This window comes from Grampus griseus, assembly GCF_964374135.1.
Source record: "Grampus griseus genome assembly, chromosome: 10".
NCBI classification, from domain to species: domain Eukaryota; kingdom Metazoa; phylum Chordata; class Mammalia; order Artiodactyla; family Delphinidae; genus Grampus; species Grampus griseus.
This window is the reverse complement of record NC_139004.1, coordinates 62,522,303-62,539,140: the sequence shown is the minus strand read 5'-3', so window position 1 is coordinate 62,539,140 and position 16,838 is coordinate 62,522,303. Positions and strand designations below refer to the sequence as shown.

The window sequence follows — 16,838 nt, the reverse complement described above, 5'->3', positions numbered from 1 at the left end:
TTTAAAAAGCCAGTCAACTAAAATATCGATTTAGGACTTCCCAGGTGGCACAGTGGTTAAGAATCCACCTGCCAATGCAGGGGACACGGGTTTGATCCCTGGTCCGGGAAGATGCCACATGTCGCGGAGCAACTAAGCCCGTGCGCTGCGATTACTGAGCCTGTGCTCTAGACCCCACGAACCACAACTACTGAAGCCCGCGCGCCTAGAGCCCGTGCTCCGCAACAAGAGAAGCCACCGCAATAAGAAGCCTGTGCACTGCAACGAAGAGTAGCCCCTGCTCGCCGCAACTAGAGAAAGCCCACACGCAGCAACAAAGACCCAATGCAGCCAAAAAAAAAAAAAAGATATAGGTTGAGCTATATAAAATGATCATTTTTATTGGTCAAATATGGTCAATTAGTCGCAATTTCGTATGGTCCAAACTAACAGATAACTGACTTTTTCTTTTTGACAGCAGCCTTTTAAATGCTGTCTGTCCCCTAAACGTATCTACTTTTGCTAACAAAAAATCAAGGCAGCAATTATCTAGGTTCCTGAACAGCAGAAATTTTATGTTGAAATCACCTGAGGTCCAGTTTTAAAGAAACACTTAAGTCAATAAAATAACCAAAAACCCCACCCTAAACAAAAGCATATTTTTCAAGTTCTTAAGTTTTTACTTTTCTACTTGTAAAAACCATAAAAAGCACCACTGCAGAAAGAACATCATCCATTAGAACATTAATTTTACAAGTACAATTATGTTGCTAATGCTAATAACCGTTACAACACAGAACACAGAGAGCTAGGAAATTACCAACATTCATGTTTAAGCTAGATTTCTAAAAATGGACCCCTGTGGTTCTCAATCCTGTCTGTGTAACATACACAGATTCTGGGGTCCTGAATTTGGAAATGAGATGTCTATTTGAAACATGGTATACTTTCAAAGCCCCATACATGATCCTGATAGAGCCAGGACTGAGAAAAATCAATATGTATTTTATGGATGAAATAGAGAAAAGCTCCTTAAAATTAAAAAAAAGTAATAATAACTGAAGATTAAGCTTACCCTTTCCAAGAGACTCATTTCCTGGAATTCTGGACTAGTGTTAGACAGCCGCTGCAAAGTATGGGTCAAATCATATGTCGTTGAAAAATAAAATCCATCCACACTCAAGACATGGTTTATCATTGCTAGGAAAGTTTTGTTATCTTGTAACTGTAAACAAAGGAGAGCAAATAATCAGTCTATCTTGTACTTGAAAAGGAATCTATCAACATGACAAAAGAGTGAAAATAAAAACCTGAAAGTTCAGCCCTGTTAAATGCCACTGGCTCAAAGACTGGGCAGGATGCTCACCATTTCCCCAGGACCTGGGACAGTTCCTGATATATGGACAATGCTCCACACCATAGGGTATTATATTAACTGATTAGGGAGACCTCCTTTCCCATTGGTATCCTTCACAATTTTTACTTTAAAGGGCAGAAGAGTTACTTTAACACAACATCACCACCTTAGGTTATGACCTACTGCGTCCCAGACACTTTACAGAGATTCTCCTTTATCTTCACAGCAACCCCTTGCTAGTTTAGCATTAATTATCCTCATTTGACAGAAGAAAAACATAAATTCATGAGGGGCCCAGTAACAGAGAGTCAATAATGAGAGAACAATACCATCCTCATTCCTAAGAAACTTTACTGGTTTGGGCTAGTTGGGAAGTAAAATGGAATTCTTTACCAAAAAAAAAAAAAGCAAAGACTGAAAAGAAAAGTCCAGGAGAGAGAGAAGTGGCCAAGATGGTAGCGTAGGAAGACCCTGAGCTCACCTCCTCCCACAGGTGCACCAAAACTACAACTATTCACAGAACAACTATCTATGAGAGAAACCTGAAGACTAGTGGAACAGATTTTTCACAGCTAAAGATATAAAGAAGAAACCATGATATGGGTAGGAGGGGTGGAGACCTGGTATAGTCAAGACCCACACTCTCAGGTAGGTGACCCACAAATGGGGAGAATAATCACAATTGCTGAGGTTCTCCCCAGTGAGCACGGGGTCTGAGCTCCACATCAGCTACTGAGGCCAACGATCTTGCACCAAGAAGACAAGCCCCCAGAATGTCTGGCTTTGAAGGCCAGAAGGGTTTGTGTGCAGGAGAGCAGAACAACTGTAGGAAACAGAGACTCCACTCTTAAAGGGCCCATACAAAATCTCACATGCTCCAAGTCCTATAGCATGGAGGCATTTAAAAGGAGTCTAAGTCAGACCCACTTAGTGATCTTTGCGAGCCTCCTGGAGAGGCAGGAGGCAACTGGGACTGCTACTGGGGATGCAGATGTTGGCAGCAGCTGTCTCAGGGAGTTTGTTCTACCACGAGGACACTGGTGCTAGCAAGTGCCCTTTTGGAGTCCTCCTTCTGGCCTACTAGTGCAGGGGCTTACCTGCCCACCGGCAGGCCGGCACCAGTGCCGGGACACCCCAGGGCAAACAACAGAAAAGAACAATGAAACTAAGACCTGTTTTTCTGAAAAGATAAATAGAAATTGATAAACCTTTAGCCAGACTCATTAAGAAAAAAGGACGTAGGGCCTAACTAAAATCAGAAATGAAGGAGGACAAATTACAACCAACACCACAGAAATACAAAGGATCATAAGAGATTATTACAAATAATTGTACACCAATAAAATGGACAACCGAAAAGAAATGGATAAATGTCTAGAAACGTACAATCTCCCAAGACTGAATCGGGGAGAAACAGAAAATATGAACAGATTTATTACCAGTAACGAAATTGAATCAGTAATCAAAAAACTACCAACGAAGTCCAGGATCAGATGGTTTCTCAGGTGAATCTACCAAACGTTGACAGAAGAGTTAACGCCTATCCTTCTCAAACTATTCCAAATAATTGAGGAGGAAGGAATGCTTCCAAACTCATTCCATGAGGCTAGCATTACACTGATACCAAAAGCAGATAAAGACAATTATAGGTCAACATTACTGATGAACACAAATGCAAAAATCCTCAGCAAAACATTAGCAAACCAAATTCAACAGTACATTTAAAAGATCACACACCATGATCAAGTGGTACTGATCCCAAGAACGGAAGGACAGTTTAATATCCACCAATCAATCAATATGATACACCACACTAACAAACTGAAGAATAAAAATCATATGATCATCTCAATAGATGCAGAAAAAGCTTTTTACAAAATCCAATATCCATTTATGATAAAACCTCTCAACAAAGTGGGTATACAAGGAACATACCTTAACATTATTAATAAAGACCAGGGAATTCCCTGGCGGTCAAGTGGTTAGGACTCCGTGCTCTCCCTGCTGAGGGCCCAGGTTCAATCCCTGGTTGGAGAACTAAAGTCCCACAAACCACGTGACGGGGCCAAAAAAAAAAAGACCATATATGACAAACCTACAGCCAACATCAAGCTCAACAGTGAAAAGCTGAAAGCATTTCCTCTAAGATCAGGAATAAAACAAGGATGCCCATTCTCACTACTTTTACTCAACGTATTATTAGATGTCCTAGCTACAGCAATTAGACAAGAAAAAGAAATCAAAGGAACCCAAATTGAAAAGAAGTAAAATTGTCACTGTTTGCAGATGACATGATACTATAGAAAACCCCAAAGTAAAGATGCCACCAAAAAACTAGTAGAATAGGACTTCCCTGCTGGCGCAGTGGTTAGGAATCTGCCTGCCAATGCTGGGGACACAGGTTCAAGCCCTGGTCCGGGAAGATCCCACGTGCTGTGGAGCAACTAAGCCCACACGCCACAACTACTGAGCCTGCGCTCTAGAGCCTGCAAGCCACAACTACTGAGCCCACGTGCCACAACTACTAAAGCTCGCATGTCTAAAGCCCACGTTCCGCACGAGAGAAGCCACTCCAATGAGAAGCCTGCGCACCACAACAGAGAGTAGCCCACACTTGCCGCAACTAGAGAAAGCCCACATGCAGCAACGAAGACCCAATGCAGCCAAAAATAAAATAAATAAATTTTAAAAATACAGAAGTCTGTTGCATTTCTATGCAGTAACAATGAACAGGAAGAGAAATTGAGAAGACAATCCCATTTACAACTGCATGAAAAAGAATAAAATACCTAGGAATAAATCTAACCAAGGCGGTAAAAGACCTCTCATTAGAAAACTGTAAGACACTGACAAGAAAACCATAATTCAAAAGGATACACGCACCCCAATGTTCATTGCAGCACTATTTACAATAGCCAGGACATGGAAACAACCTAAACGTCCAACGGTAGACGAATGGATAAAGAAGATGTGGCACATATATACAATGGAATATTAGTCAGCCATAAAAAGGAATGAAATTGGGTCATTTGTAGAGACGTGGATGGACCTAGAGACTGTCATACAGAGTGAAGTAAGCCACAAAGAGAAAAACAAGTACCGTATATTAACGCATGTATGTGGAATCCAGAAAAATGGTACAGATAAACCTATTTGTAGGGCAGGATTAGAGATGTAAACATAGAGAACAGACATGTGGACACGGGCAGCAGGGGGGAGAGGAGGGTGGGACGAACTGGGAGATTAGGTATGACATAAATACACTACCATGTGTAAAATAGCTAGCTAGTGGGAACCTGCTGTATAGCACAGGGAGCTCAGCTCAGTGCTCTGTGATGACCTAGATGGGTGGGATAGGGGCGGGTGGTGGGAGTGAGGTCCAAGAGGGAGGGGATATAGGTATAGCTGACTCACTTCATTGTACAGCAGAAACTAATACAACATTGTAAAGCAATTTTACTCCAATAAAAAAAATTTAAAAAGAGGAAAAAAATGATACAAACAGACCCATAGACAGAGAACAAACTGGTGGTTGCCAGTGGGGAGGGAGGGGTAGGAAGGATGAATGAAATAGGTAAGGGAGATTAAGAGATACTAACTTCCATTTATAAAATAAGTAAGTCATGGGGATATAATATGCAACATACAGAATACAGTCAATAATATTTTAGTAACTTTGTATGGTGACAGATGGTAACTTGACTTCTCATGGTGATCATTTTAAAATGCATAAAAATACTGAATTACCATGTTGTACACCTGAAACTAATATAATATTGTAAGTCAATTATACTTCAATAAGCAATAAAGGAAGATCCAGTAAAAGCAGTATATCTATTTATTTTCTGATAATCATTTTAGCTGGCTTTCCCAATGAATACCAAGATTGACATTTGTTTTTATCCTTGTTTCAAAAAATAATTTTTAATGTTTGTTACTGTTTAATGTTTAGCAGATGATTAACATGTTAATTCATGTTACGAATCTACATACAAAATTTTTAATTTGGCCTCACCATTTTTGTAAAAAAACAAAAGGTATAAGTAAGCAAAGCATATACAGCAAGGAATGCTAAAATTAGTTACATAGCCTGAAAACAAACTATAGCAATAAAGAAGAAACTGTTCAAGTAAATATTACTAGGCTATTAAATGAAAACAACCATTTTTATTGCCTTAAATTATCATGTCTCATAGAGAATTAATTTATTAATATATTGATAGATATATATACAGTAAGAAAGAAATTTTAAGTTTAAAGTATAAAAACCATACTCTACAGCTTTACTTAGTCAATAAGACAATAGTGCTAGGACTGATTTTTTTTTTAATGTTTATCATAGGTAAGATACATATTTTAGAATAATTAGCTTTCTTTTAAAAACAAACTTTCTGTAATCCTGGGAATAAAAATACAGCTTAAAATTTTTAAAAAGCAAATACTATAAATAAAGTACATTTAGAAAACAAGTACTCAACAGATGTAAATCTCTAAACATAATGTTGACTTAAAAAAAGTAATTTTCAAAAACTAGAACAGGGTTAATGCCATTCATGTAAGTTTTAAAATATACTGCAAGCAAAAACAGATATTGTTTGAATATGAATACAGGCAATCTTCACTTTGCATGATAGGGTGGGACTATAAAAATGACGATGTTATCTTAATAATCTTAAACTATCTTAATAATCAATAGGAAAGTTAGGATCATTTCGTGACTTAAAATTTTTTTAATCAACACATTAAAAACTCTCCTACTGTAAGTTATAAATGTATAGGGAAATGAAAAAATAGTAAAACGTTGTTTAGTATACTGTCATTTGAAACACTGATAATTAAAAATATGTTACTTCTGGTCAAAATTTATCAAGAGTAGCCTGAACAGTGCTTGCATTCTTCTCATCATGTAACTTATGATACCATCTTTTCTACACCCTGATGAACTGTCGTACATCTAAGCCTGAACTAGCTTCTAACACTTAATCCTTCGTACTATTAACATCATGAAACACTTCTGTGAGTTCCTTTAACGTGAAGTTTGTTACCGGCATCACTTGCTCTGGGACATGTTCAACCTTTTCATCACAACCACTTGACCATTCATGTCGATAACATCACCTTCACTGAGACCTCTGGCTGCATATCCAGAGTCTCTGATTCCCACCATCAGCTATTTCTTCTATACTCTATTCATGTTCAGTTTGAATTTCACTTCTAGAGTCGTCATTTTTTGTTTCATTGCACTTTCATCTTTGGTGAGCTAATTCTTTAGTCAATATATCATGGTAACTGAAATTTAAACTGTGTTGTCGGGAACTGGTGTTAACTAAACTGTGGTAACTGAAATCCATGCATATAGGAACTGTGCAAAAAGAGGACTGTTTGAACGTGTACACATGCACACACACTTATATTCCCATGTGGCAAAACTGAAGAAAGCTTTCTCCCTAGGGAAAGAGGGAATGAAACGGGATGAGTGGAACTTCAAAGATAATTTTTTTTTTTAGTAATATATAGGAGCATCCCTTTTATTTTTATCTCTTTCAACATCTTTATTGGAGTATAACTGCTTTCAATGGTGGAAAGATATTTAATATTTTATTTCTTCACAAAAATGATATGAAGTTAAATCTACGTGTTGACTACATGTGCATTTTCAGTCCGTCCTTTTCTCTCGTATGAAATTTCATATCTAAGAATTGAGTCAGTTAAAAAAAACCCAAGTGCAATAAAATATATGAACAGTTTTTTAAAAAAATACACTTTAGGGCTAGGTATGTAGAGTGACCATGCTCTATGCATTGTTTAAATAATTAGGTTTAAAAGAAATCCATCAAACATTCTTTGTGTTCCACCTCCCTTCCCCATCCACCCCACGGGACTTCTTTGGATTTTGCAATTAGTAAGTGCTTCCAGTTCTTACCTGAATATCAGTTAAGTGCAACATTGTCTTCTTATAAGAAAGGACATCAAAATCTATTGCTTTCCAGATTACATGATTGAAAAATTCACCTATTTTTTTCTTTTTGGTAATGACAATTAGATAATTACCTGCAAAAAAGCAGAGCCAAGTACACATAAATAGAAATAAGGCAACTGTAAAGCCAGAAATAGCAGTCCTTATTCTTTAAGGCAAGAGTTACGGGAATTCCCTGGCAGTCCAGTGGTTAGGACTCCGCGCTTTCACTGCCGAGGGTGCAAGTTTGATCTTGGGTCAGGGAACTAAGGTCCTGCAAGCCTTGAGGCGCAGCCAAAATAAATAAAGGCGAGAGCTGTGCTAAATAGATAAAGGACCCATACTTTTTGAAAAGCAATCTTATAATTTATGAATACAAAGACCAGCATATTATTTAGACAAATTTTTACTGAAAGATCAAATTTTTTCTCAGAAAGATAAAAGTAAAAGCTTTTGGTAACCAGAACAGTGATCCTAGCAGATGGAAAGTACAGACAGAAAACGCTTCTCTCTCACTCTCCTGTCATCCCCAAAGCATACGGGCCTTTGCTAATGCATTTCCCGATGTGTAGCTTAAAGCATCATAGGTCATAATATCTGGCCACTGCAGATATCTACACCTCCCATGTCCTTCATGTCATTCTAAATGGTAGAGAAATGTGCTGGGGCAGTATAACTAACTGGCTACTGCAACATTCCGAAGATGAGTGGTCAGGAATCAAGAAGCGATCCCAGCACCATGCATTAATACACCAACCCTGATCCTGGCCACCTCCTCCTCCCACAAATAAACCAGGGTAAGCCTTTACCACTAGATTAATTATTCACATCTGTTCAAGGCTCTAACCACAAGTGCCCTCCCTGAAAGTTTTCCTATGTACACCTCTCTCCTAGAACTTGTTACATTGTTCTGCAGTAATTTACTATTTAAATGCCTCTCTCACTCAACTGTAAGCTACAGGACAAAAGGGACTTGCATCTTTCATAAATAACATCCAGCACTGTGCCTGATACGATAGGAACTTTTCAAAAGTTCAATGAAATAAAATTTAGATTAAAAACCATCACTTTCCTAATAACACAGAGCCACGGAGTTGAAGGTTTAGAATACTCTGGTCCAGGACTTCCCTGGTGGCACAGTGGTGAAGAATCCGCCTGCCAATGCAGAGGATATGGGTTCGAGCCCTGATCCGGGAAGATCCCACATGCCGTGGAGCAACTAAGCCCGTGTGCCACATCTACTGAATCTGTGCTCTGGAGCCCACGAGCCCCAACTACTGAAGCCCGTGTGCCTAGAGCCCGTGCTCTGCAACAAGAGAAGCCACCGCAATGAGAAGCCTGTGCACCACAATGAAGAGTAGCCCCCGCTCGTCGCCAACTAGAGAAAGCACGCGCATAGCAACCAAGACCCAACACAGCCAAAAATAAATAAATTAATTAATTAATTAAAAAAATAGAACCTCAGGCTTACAAATTTAACCACTTGCTATTTGGGGTATAAATTAATGACAAACACCTACAGATTTATTGCCTAAAGCAAGATATAAAGTGTGCCTTCATCTTATACTCTAATAGCATCGATTTAATTACCTTCTTGTCCATCTTAGCTCATTTTTCTTACCTGCCACCAGATGAATTGTGCCCAGTATACCAAATATTGGTCTTGTGACAGCTGAAGGAGGAATATCTTTCTTGACTTTAAAGAAGAAAGTAAAGAAAAATCACTTAGAAAAAGCTCACCAACTGAAAGAGAAATGTAGTTTCATTTCAATGGTTACTTCAATATGCACGCTTTGTTCTAAGAAAACAATATTCCTTCATTAGTGTCAGACCTCCACTTTGGCAGAATATAAAACAAAGATGTCCATGTTACATATAAAGGTGTCTGCCTGTCTAGAATATGGTGCCGAAAGTAACATGCTTCAGCAACCTCACTACGTAAATTAAGGGTTATTTCCAATGCCAATTTTCAACCAAATTTATTCAATCTCTTGTCAGAAACCAAATCTTTACCCCTTTAAGAGAATTAGAAAGTAAATGGAAGTTGAAACAAGATTTTAATCTCAACATGCAACAAATGGAATGCAAAAAAAAGACTCGCCTAATTCCCTAATAAGAATGTGAGACATGGAGGCCAAGATTCAAGAGGGGAGGAGGAAGGAAAAGCCTCCTGTTCACGTCTAAAAGAAACTGATACAGGTATCCAGGGAGGCAATATCATTAGCTGCGATTTTATCAATAATGCCGTTATTAATAAAGACTACCTTACATTACAAGGTTCATTTCACAGTTGTTAAACTTTAAGCCAATGTGTTTCACAAAACATATTTTGTACAACTCTAGTTTAGGGAATAATGCCCAAAAAGGGGGGAGGTAGGGTCTCCCAGTCAAAGAAACTTATTTTGCTATATCCATACTAACTCTACTCCTTCTCCCAGAGTCACAATGCACAGTAGGAAATTAAAGGCTCTGAGAAGGCCTACAGTAAACGAAAGCTGTTCCACTGTTTAATTCAAAGTTTTCCAAACCTATGTGGCTATAAAATTTTTCTTTCAGTCACAGTTTAATTATCAGCCTGGGACCCATTTTGAAACACTGCTGTAAACTCCAGTCCTGTTTCTTAAAGGCAGCCCTGTTTTTCTAAATAAACTAATTCTGAATAAGGTCTAAAATTCACTTGTTTCTCTCAATAATTCAATTTACTTAGCAATACTATGCCATAATTAATTACCATGAAAAATGGAAATACCAGTGCAGTTTAAAGCTCAGAGAAGATTCTGAATATACTGAGATCATTGATAAACATAAATGTACTACTGATACAGCTGTAAGTTACATTAACTGGAGCGTAATAGCAATAACACTATGATAATTCCTAAGACTATGTTGGTTTTTCAGGGAAGAAAAAAAATTCCTCTTTCGGTGGCAATGGTTTGTATTCCCAATGGTAAAAGGAAACTACCAGAGAAACTGTGATCGACAGCCCCTCATCATCACTAGCTTCAGGTCAAAGTATCTCTTCATGTGTCTACCAATGACTGTTCGGTTATCATTTTTACATCCAAACTATTCAAAACCTTTAGCTTTGTCCACTCAAATGGGTCTGCATTCTCTACTTACAAATAAAATGTCACTGAAAAGACAAAAAATAATTGAAAATACATCCATACTAAAGCTTTTATGAGACACTAGGTGGTAGGGAATTCTCTGGTGGTCCAGTGGTTAGGACTCCGAGCTTCCACTGCCGGAGGCACGGGATGGATCCCTGGTCGGGGAACTAAGATCCTCGTGGCAAGGCCCACCACCCCCAGCCCGCCTCCCCTCCAAAAAAATAAAAAAGACACTGGGTTGAATCAATATGTTATAAAGAAGTAGTGGGACTAAACTTCAGAAGTACACTAAGGGTGGTTAACATCAGTCAGCTATTCTGAGAGCGCAGTCACCAAGCAACAGTCACAGGAAATGCCAAATTATCAAGCTAAAACAGCTCTTACTTTATTTGGTCAAAGGAAAAGCTTACCAGAAAAAGCAGACAACCAAGGAAATGGAGATTTATAGTCCTACCTTTCTTACACTTTAGTATCCTATGCAAAATATTTTCATGTTTCACTTAATCCGTTCAAAGGATATTTACCATTTACCGAATGCCTACTCTATGGTTACTCAAATACTGCCCTTCAGAAAAAAATTAATACAGAACACTATCTAGAGGTAAATTTTTAAACATGAAATTCTAAATGTGGTATCGCATGATACATTAATTCGTTACCAAAATTACTTCACATTAATCTAGTCAGAAATCAGTGTTCCACACAATTGAAAAACAAGTTGCTTTTCACACCCCAGAGAAGCAAAGCTAAATTATAACTGGATTGATAGATAAGATAGATAGATAAAGCTCAGGAAAATCATTCTGCCTAAAACACAAGTTTTACCCAGTGATGTATATATTATTTTTCATTTATTAAATTATCCTCATAGTCATGAATATTTTCGAAACCAAATCAGCTGTTAACATTCCACACACTTAATGCTAAAACAACTTTCTCACACTCAAATAATTCAAATCTTACAGCTAGAAAGGAACCTAACATACCAACAAAACCAATCCTGTTACGGTACTGATAAGGGAACAAATAAAGAAAGTTTTTAAATCCTTATGAATAGTAAAATGCTACCTAAAATTTTCAAGATCATTTCTCCTTTTCATGAAAAGGAAAAAGTATAAAATTAATGCATAAAAATCAAATGAGGTAGCAAGAATTAAAATTTTCTAAGAAGACACTCAGATATCCACACACTCACATGGATCTCATTAATTTAACTATTGCAACTTAAGTGTAAAATCTTTCTAGACACTTCTAAATCTGGCCATGAAATACCTGAGAGTGTAACTTCTGTGGACACACGGTCGATGATAAGTACATCATCTGTTCCATCATCACAAGCTTCCACATAAAATTTTTCAGGTGTGATATGCCTAAGAAGAAATTTAAAACCATAAATAACGAAGTGAAATGAAGACTTCCAAAAAAACCTGTTATAACAATTGAACAGTGTTTAAATTTGACATCATTGGGCTTCCCTGGTGGCGCACTGGTTGAGAGTCCGCCTGACGATGCAGGGGACACGGATTCGTGCCCCAGTCCAGGAGAACCCTACATGCCGCGGAGCGGCTGGGCCCGTGAGCCATGGCCGCTGAGCCTGCGCGTCCGGAGCCTGTGCTCCGCAACGGGAGAGGTCACAACAGTGAATAGATAAAGCTATTATGCTGTCCTTATGTGTTCACTGCAACTCTTTTCACCTAATTTAATGCTGATAAGGTTTTAATTCGCTGTAAAACTACCACTCTGACTTACGTAAGAAAATCATACTAAAATCTAATTTATACTCAACATGGTGCAGAAGGCAATGTAGCTCAGTAGTCAGGAGCACATTCTATGTAACCAGACTGTGCTGTGTGAACTTGGGCACGTTACTCCTCCCCTGTGTTCCTCAGTTCCCTTATCCATAAAATAAGGATAATACCAGACTCATTAAATTGCATTGTTGTGAGGATAAAATGAGATACTCTTTGATAAGCACTTAGAACACTTGACACATAGTAACCAAGATTTAAGTATTAGCTAAAAACACTAAGAAACACATTTCCAGGAAATTGTTTAAAATAAACTACTTTAACATTTTTGTATTTTGTTTGAATGCCACTGATGTGTTCTTGAAAAAAAAACCTCATCCTGCAAAGTAAAAAATAAAGGGGGTACAATTAGCAGAGTACTCAGAATTTATGCAACTTTGTAACCTGAGTCCAACAAAAATTAACAGTTGGCTCCTCAGGAGGTACAACGGATAACTCCAGGCAAGCAATTCAGCATGGCTGGGGACTGCCTCAGGAAATGACAATCAACAAAAACTAAATAAAGTTAAAATAAAGATTTGCAGGCACTAAAAAAATGGAGACTGAGGCTGTTGTTAAGGTGGGCACAGGAGTAAGTACAGGTATCTGCCGGGGATTGGTTCCAGATACCAAAATCTGTGGATGCTCAAGTCCCTCATATTAAATGGTGCAGTACAGTCAGCCCTCTGCAACCGTGGATTCAACCAAGTTGGAACCTGCAGGTACGGAACCGGCAGGTATGGAGGGCCTCCAGGAGCTGACCAGAGTTGGGGCGAGAACTAGCTTGTTCGTTTTTCCAGGGACTAATCTCTGCTGTTCTTAAACCACACTTGAAAGAACATCTGTCTGTGCAGCAGCCAATCTGAGGGCTTTTTCCTTTCCTTTTAAATTCTACTCCCTCTATTCTACTCTTCTTGCCAATGAAAAATCTTACATAATAAACCCACACACCATCACTGACATCACTTCTTTTTTTTTTTTTTCCCCCGATATGTGGGCCTCTCACTGTTGTGGCCTCTCCCGTTGCGGAGCACATGCTCCGGATGCGCAGGCTCAGCGGCCAAGGCTCACGGGCCCAGCCGCTCCGCGGCATGTGGGATCTTCCCGGACCGGGGCACGAACCCGTATCCCCTGCATCGGCAGGCGGACTCTCAACCACTGCGCCACCAGGGAAGCCCCATCATTTCTTACTTACTGACCATGTATAAGCTATTTGGTGTTACAGAAACAAGTCCTGTAGCAGAACAAACTATACTGACCATTTTTGACTTGTAAGTTTTTGAGGAATAATCAACCCTTAATTATCCAAATATAACTTACATCCTTTTATGGTTCATCTATAACTAACTTCTTAATATTTCCTCCATGGGGTGGGAATGGGGTATGCCAAGGAAATGAAAGTCAATTTTAATACAAAATAAGAAATGCAACAAAGGAAACAAATCTGCTTCAAATATGGCAGTCTTCAATTCAAACTAAATATATGTTCCTTTTTATTCCTGAATAGTAGTCCACTGTATGGATATATCACAATTTGTTTATTCATTCACTTGCTGATGGACATTTGTGCCATTTCCAGTTTAGGATATTATGAATAAAGCTGCTATGAACATTCTAGTACAAGTCTTAAGGCAGACATATGCATCATTTCTCTTGGATGACTACTTAGAAGTGGAATGGCTGGGCCATATTGTAGTTGTATGTATAACTTGCACAAAGAAGGGAAAACGGGAGTGATTACAGACAAGGAAACTTTTAAGGGTAATGACTGTATTCATTTGATACTGGTGATGGTTTCACAGGTGTAAAATATATCAAAATGTATCAAAGCGCATGCTTTAAATATGTGCAGTTTATTATATGTCAACTATGCTTCAATAAACCTATAAAAAGAAAGCAAAGTGAGAGGTCCTGAAACAAACTAAAGGAAGTATAAAAAAACTTCCAGACAATCTAGTCATAGGATAGTTACCTCCAGTCTCGAATCATTAAAAAAAAAAAAATCCAACACATCAGTCCATACCTGCAGAAGATGTTTTGTGCAAGGGTAAGTTGCACTCCAGGAGTAAGTCAATAAATTTATTGAAAAGCTACCATGTGCTAAGCATTACACAAGTACTAGGGACAAGGAGGTAGGTGATAAATAAAAAAACAAGTACCAAATAGAAACAAAAATTTTAAACAAAAAGTAGACCTGATAAACAAGACTTCTTTATAAAAGCCTTTGGAAAAAATTCTGTCTCTAAATCAGAGGGCATTTTATAAGCCTCACTCTTTAGAATCCCTCCACACCCTAACAACCCCCAATCTTTTAAATGCTGTTTAAATGCCTGTGCATCAGATGTCCCACTGCATTTCCAGGTCTTAAAAAGGCTCAGGATCTGAAAGAGTCATGTGAAATACTTTCCTACAATGGGAAATGCTTTCCTACAATGAAGATTTCAATCATGAGAAGGATGTGACAAGTTGTTGGTAGTTCCTGAGATGTTGAGGTCACGTGCAGGGACAGGAGAGTGGCCTCAGGCTAACAGCCAGCAAGAAAACAGGGACCTTAGTCCAACAACCACAAGAAAATGGATTTGGTCAACACCCTGAATGAGCTGGATGCTTCCTCAGAGCCTCCACTATGAAACGTGATTTTAGCCCAGTGAGATTCATATTGGACTTCTGAACGACAGTAACTAAGAGATAATACATTTGTATTGTTTAAAGTTTCTAAGCTTATGGTAATTTGGTACAGCAGCAATAGAAAACTACTATAGTGATCAAATCCCTCCTGGAATGAAATAATCTCCACATTAACCCCTGGCCAAAACACAAAAACACTTTATCTTCCTGGAACAAAACAAAGAGATGTTTCCTTCAATTGAGTTTGATACCTGGTGTGTGAGTTTCTAAGTGATAAAACATTTTAAAAACCATTTTTAATGGAGTGTCTTTAATTTATATTTTATTAAACCAAGGTTTTTTCCTTATGTCTTAACCTAAGTATAAGTCAATGTTTTCCTGACTGACTAGGATCTTGAACACATCAATTTCTGGGCCATCCTACCAAAAGATGATGCCTTCAAATTCTAGTAACACAGTATGGCGAAAAAGTTACAGGTTTTAAGCTCTTATAAACCTGGTTTGAATTCCAACTCCATGCTTACTTGTCATGAGTCCCTGAACAAATCACTGAACTTCCCAGCTCAGCTTTCTCTCTATTAAAAAGTGGTAAGTGATCGGTGAGGGTAAATGAGAGAATATGTGTGACACGCCTGGCACTAAGAAGAGACTCCACGAAATGGTGGCATCATTTTTTTTTTTTTTTACTAAATGACCTCAGACCACTGAGCTTTAGTTTTCTCTTCTGCTGTCTCAGTCTCTTGACAAAGCCATCACCACTGCTCCTACTCAGCCGCTTTAGTTTTACATTTGAGACAAAGGCTGATGAATGCTACACAGTTCTGACCACGAGTGAAGTCCCTGGGTTTTATTATATCCATCTTCTTCATATTGCTCAGGGCCCTAAGCTCTTCTAAATTCACAGCTGTATTTGGGGCGGGGGGGAAGCTACCACAGTTTACTTCACACAAATGGTGTTACTTCTTTAATAACTAACGTTATTCTTAATATAAGAGATGATTATCAACATACAATCTCAGAAATCAAATTCTTCCACTTTTTCAATACAGTGGACAAAAACACAAAGCTTGCATCTAAATGAACAGCCAGTAGAGAAATGCATACTGTGTTCCCTCAATAGCTCCACCCTCTTATACTTTGACTTCTTTTATCTATATACAGTAGGCCCTCCTTATCCATGGGTTCCACAAGGGTGGATTCAACCAACAGTGGATTGAAAATACTCAAGAAAAAAAAATTCCAGAAAGTTCCAAAAAAGCAAAACTAGAATTTGCTGAACACCAGCAACTATTTGCATAACATTTACATTGTATTTACATTGTATTTGCAACTATTTACATAACATTTACATTGTATTAGGTATTATAATATAGAGATGATTTCAAATATACAGGAGGATGTACATAGGTTATATGTAAACACTACGCCACTTATATACGGAACTTGAGCATCCTTGAATTTTGGTAACTGACAGGGCCCTAAAACCAATGTATGTAAGCTTCTCACCTGCAAAACTTCTACCATAAAAATAAATTATTTGAATGAAGTCAATGAATTAAAAAAAAATCATACTTGTTTCCATATACAAGTTTTGGTGTGTTACCTAACAGATACCTTTTAGTCAGTGAAATTTATTATAAAATCAAATATTTATAGGAGCAGAAAAATCTCCTATTAAAATTTTAATATGTATAATTATGTAAAAAATATATATAAATACACAAATAAATATATTTCAAAATATACATGGAACAAAAAGTATCCCTAATATAAGCAATTAAAAAATTTTTCCCAACTTGACATTTAAACTTAAAACTGATCTGGAAGGGTGTGGAACACTGAAAAAATACATACATCTTGGGGACTTCCCTGGCTGCGCAGTGGTTAAGCATACACCTGCCAATGCAGGGGACACAGGTTCGAGCCCTGGTCTGGGAAGATCCCACATGCCGCGGAGCAACTAAGCCCATGAGCCATAATGACTGAGTCCGCACACCTAGAGCTCGTGCTCCACGACAAGA

General features: G+C 38.1%; 1 protein-coding gene across 1 annotated transcript in view; it reads right to left on the bottom strand.

The window, feature by feature from the left end:
• Nucleotides 1–16,838, bottom strand: part of SACM1L (SAC1 like phosphatidylinositide phosphatase) — a 57,515-nt gene that overhangs the window by 28,973 nt on the left and 11,704 nt on the right. The window contains exons 2-5 of the mRNA XM_082664524.1: nucleotides 11,675–11,772; nucleotides 8,914–8,988; nucleotides 7,260–7,387; nucleotides 1,055–1,204 (exon numbers count right to left, since the gene is read on the bottom strand). Coding sequence (XP_082520650.1) covers nucleotides 1,055–1,204; nucleotides 7,260–7,387; nucleotides 8,914–8,988; nucleotides 11,675–11,772 — 451 coding nt within the window. The remainder of the gene's footprint in view (nucleotides 1–1,054; nucleotides 1,205–7,259; nucleotides 7,388–8,913; nucleotides 8,989–11,674; nucleotides 11,773–16,838) is intronic.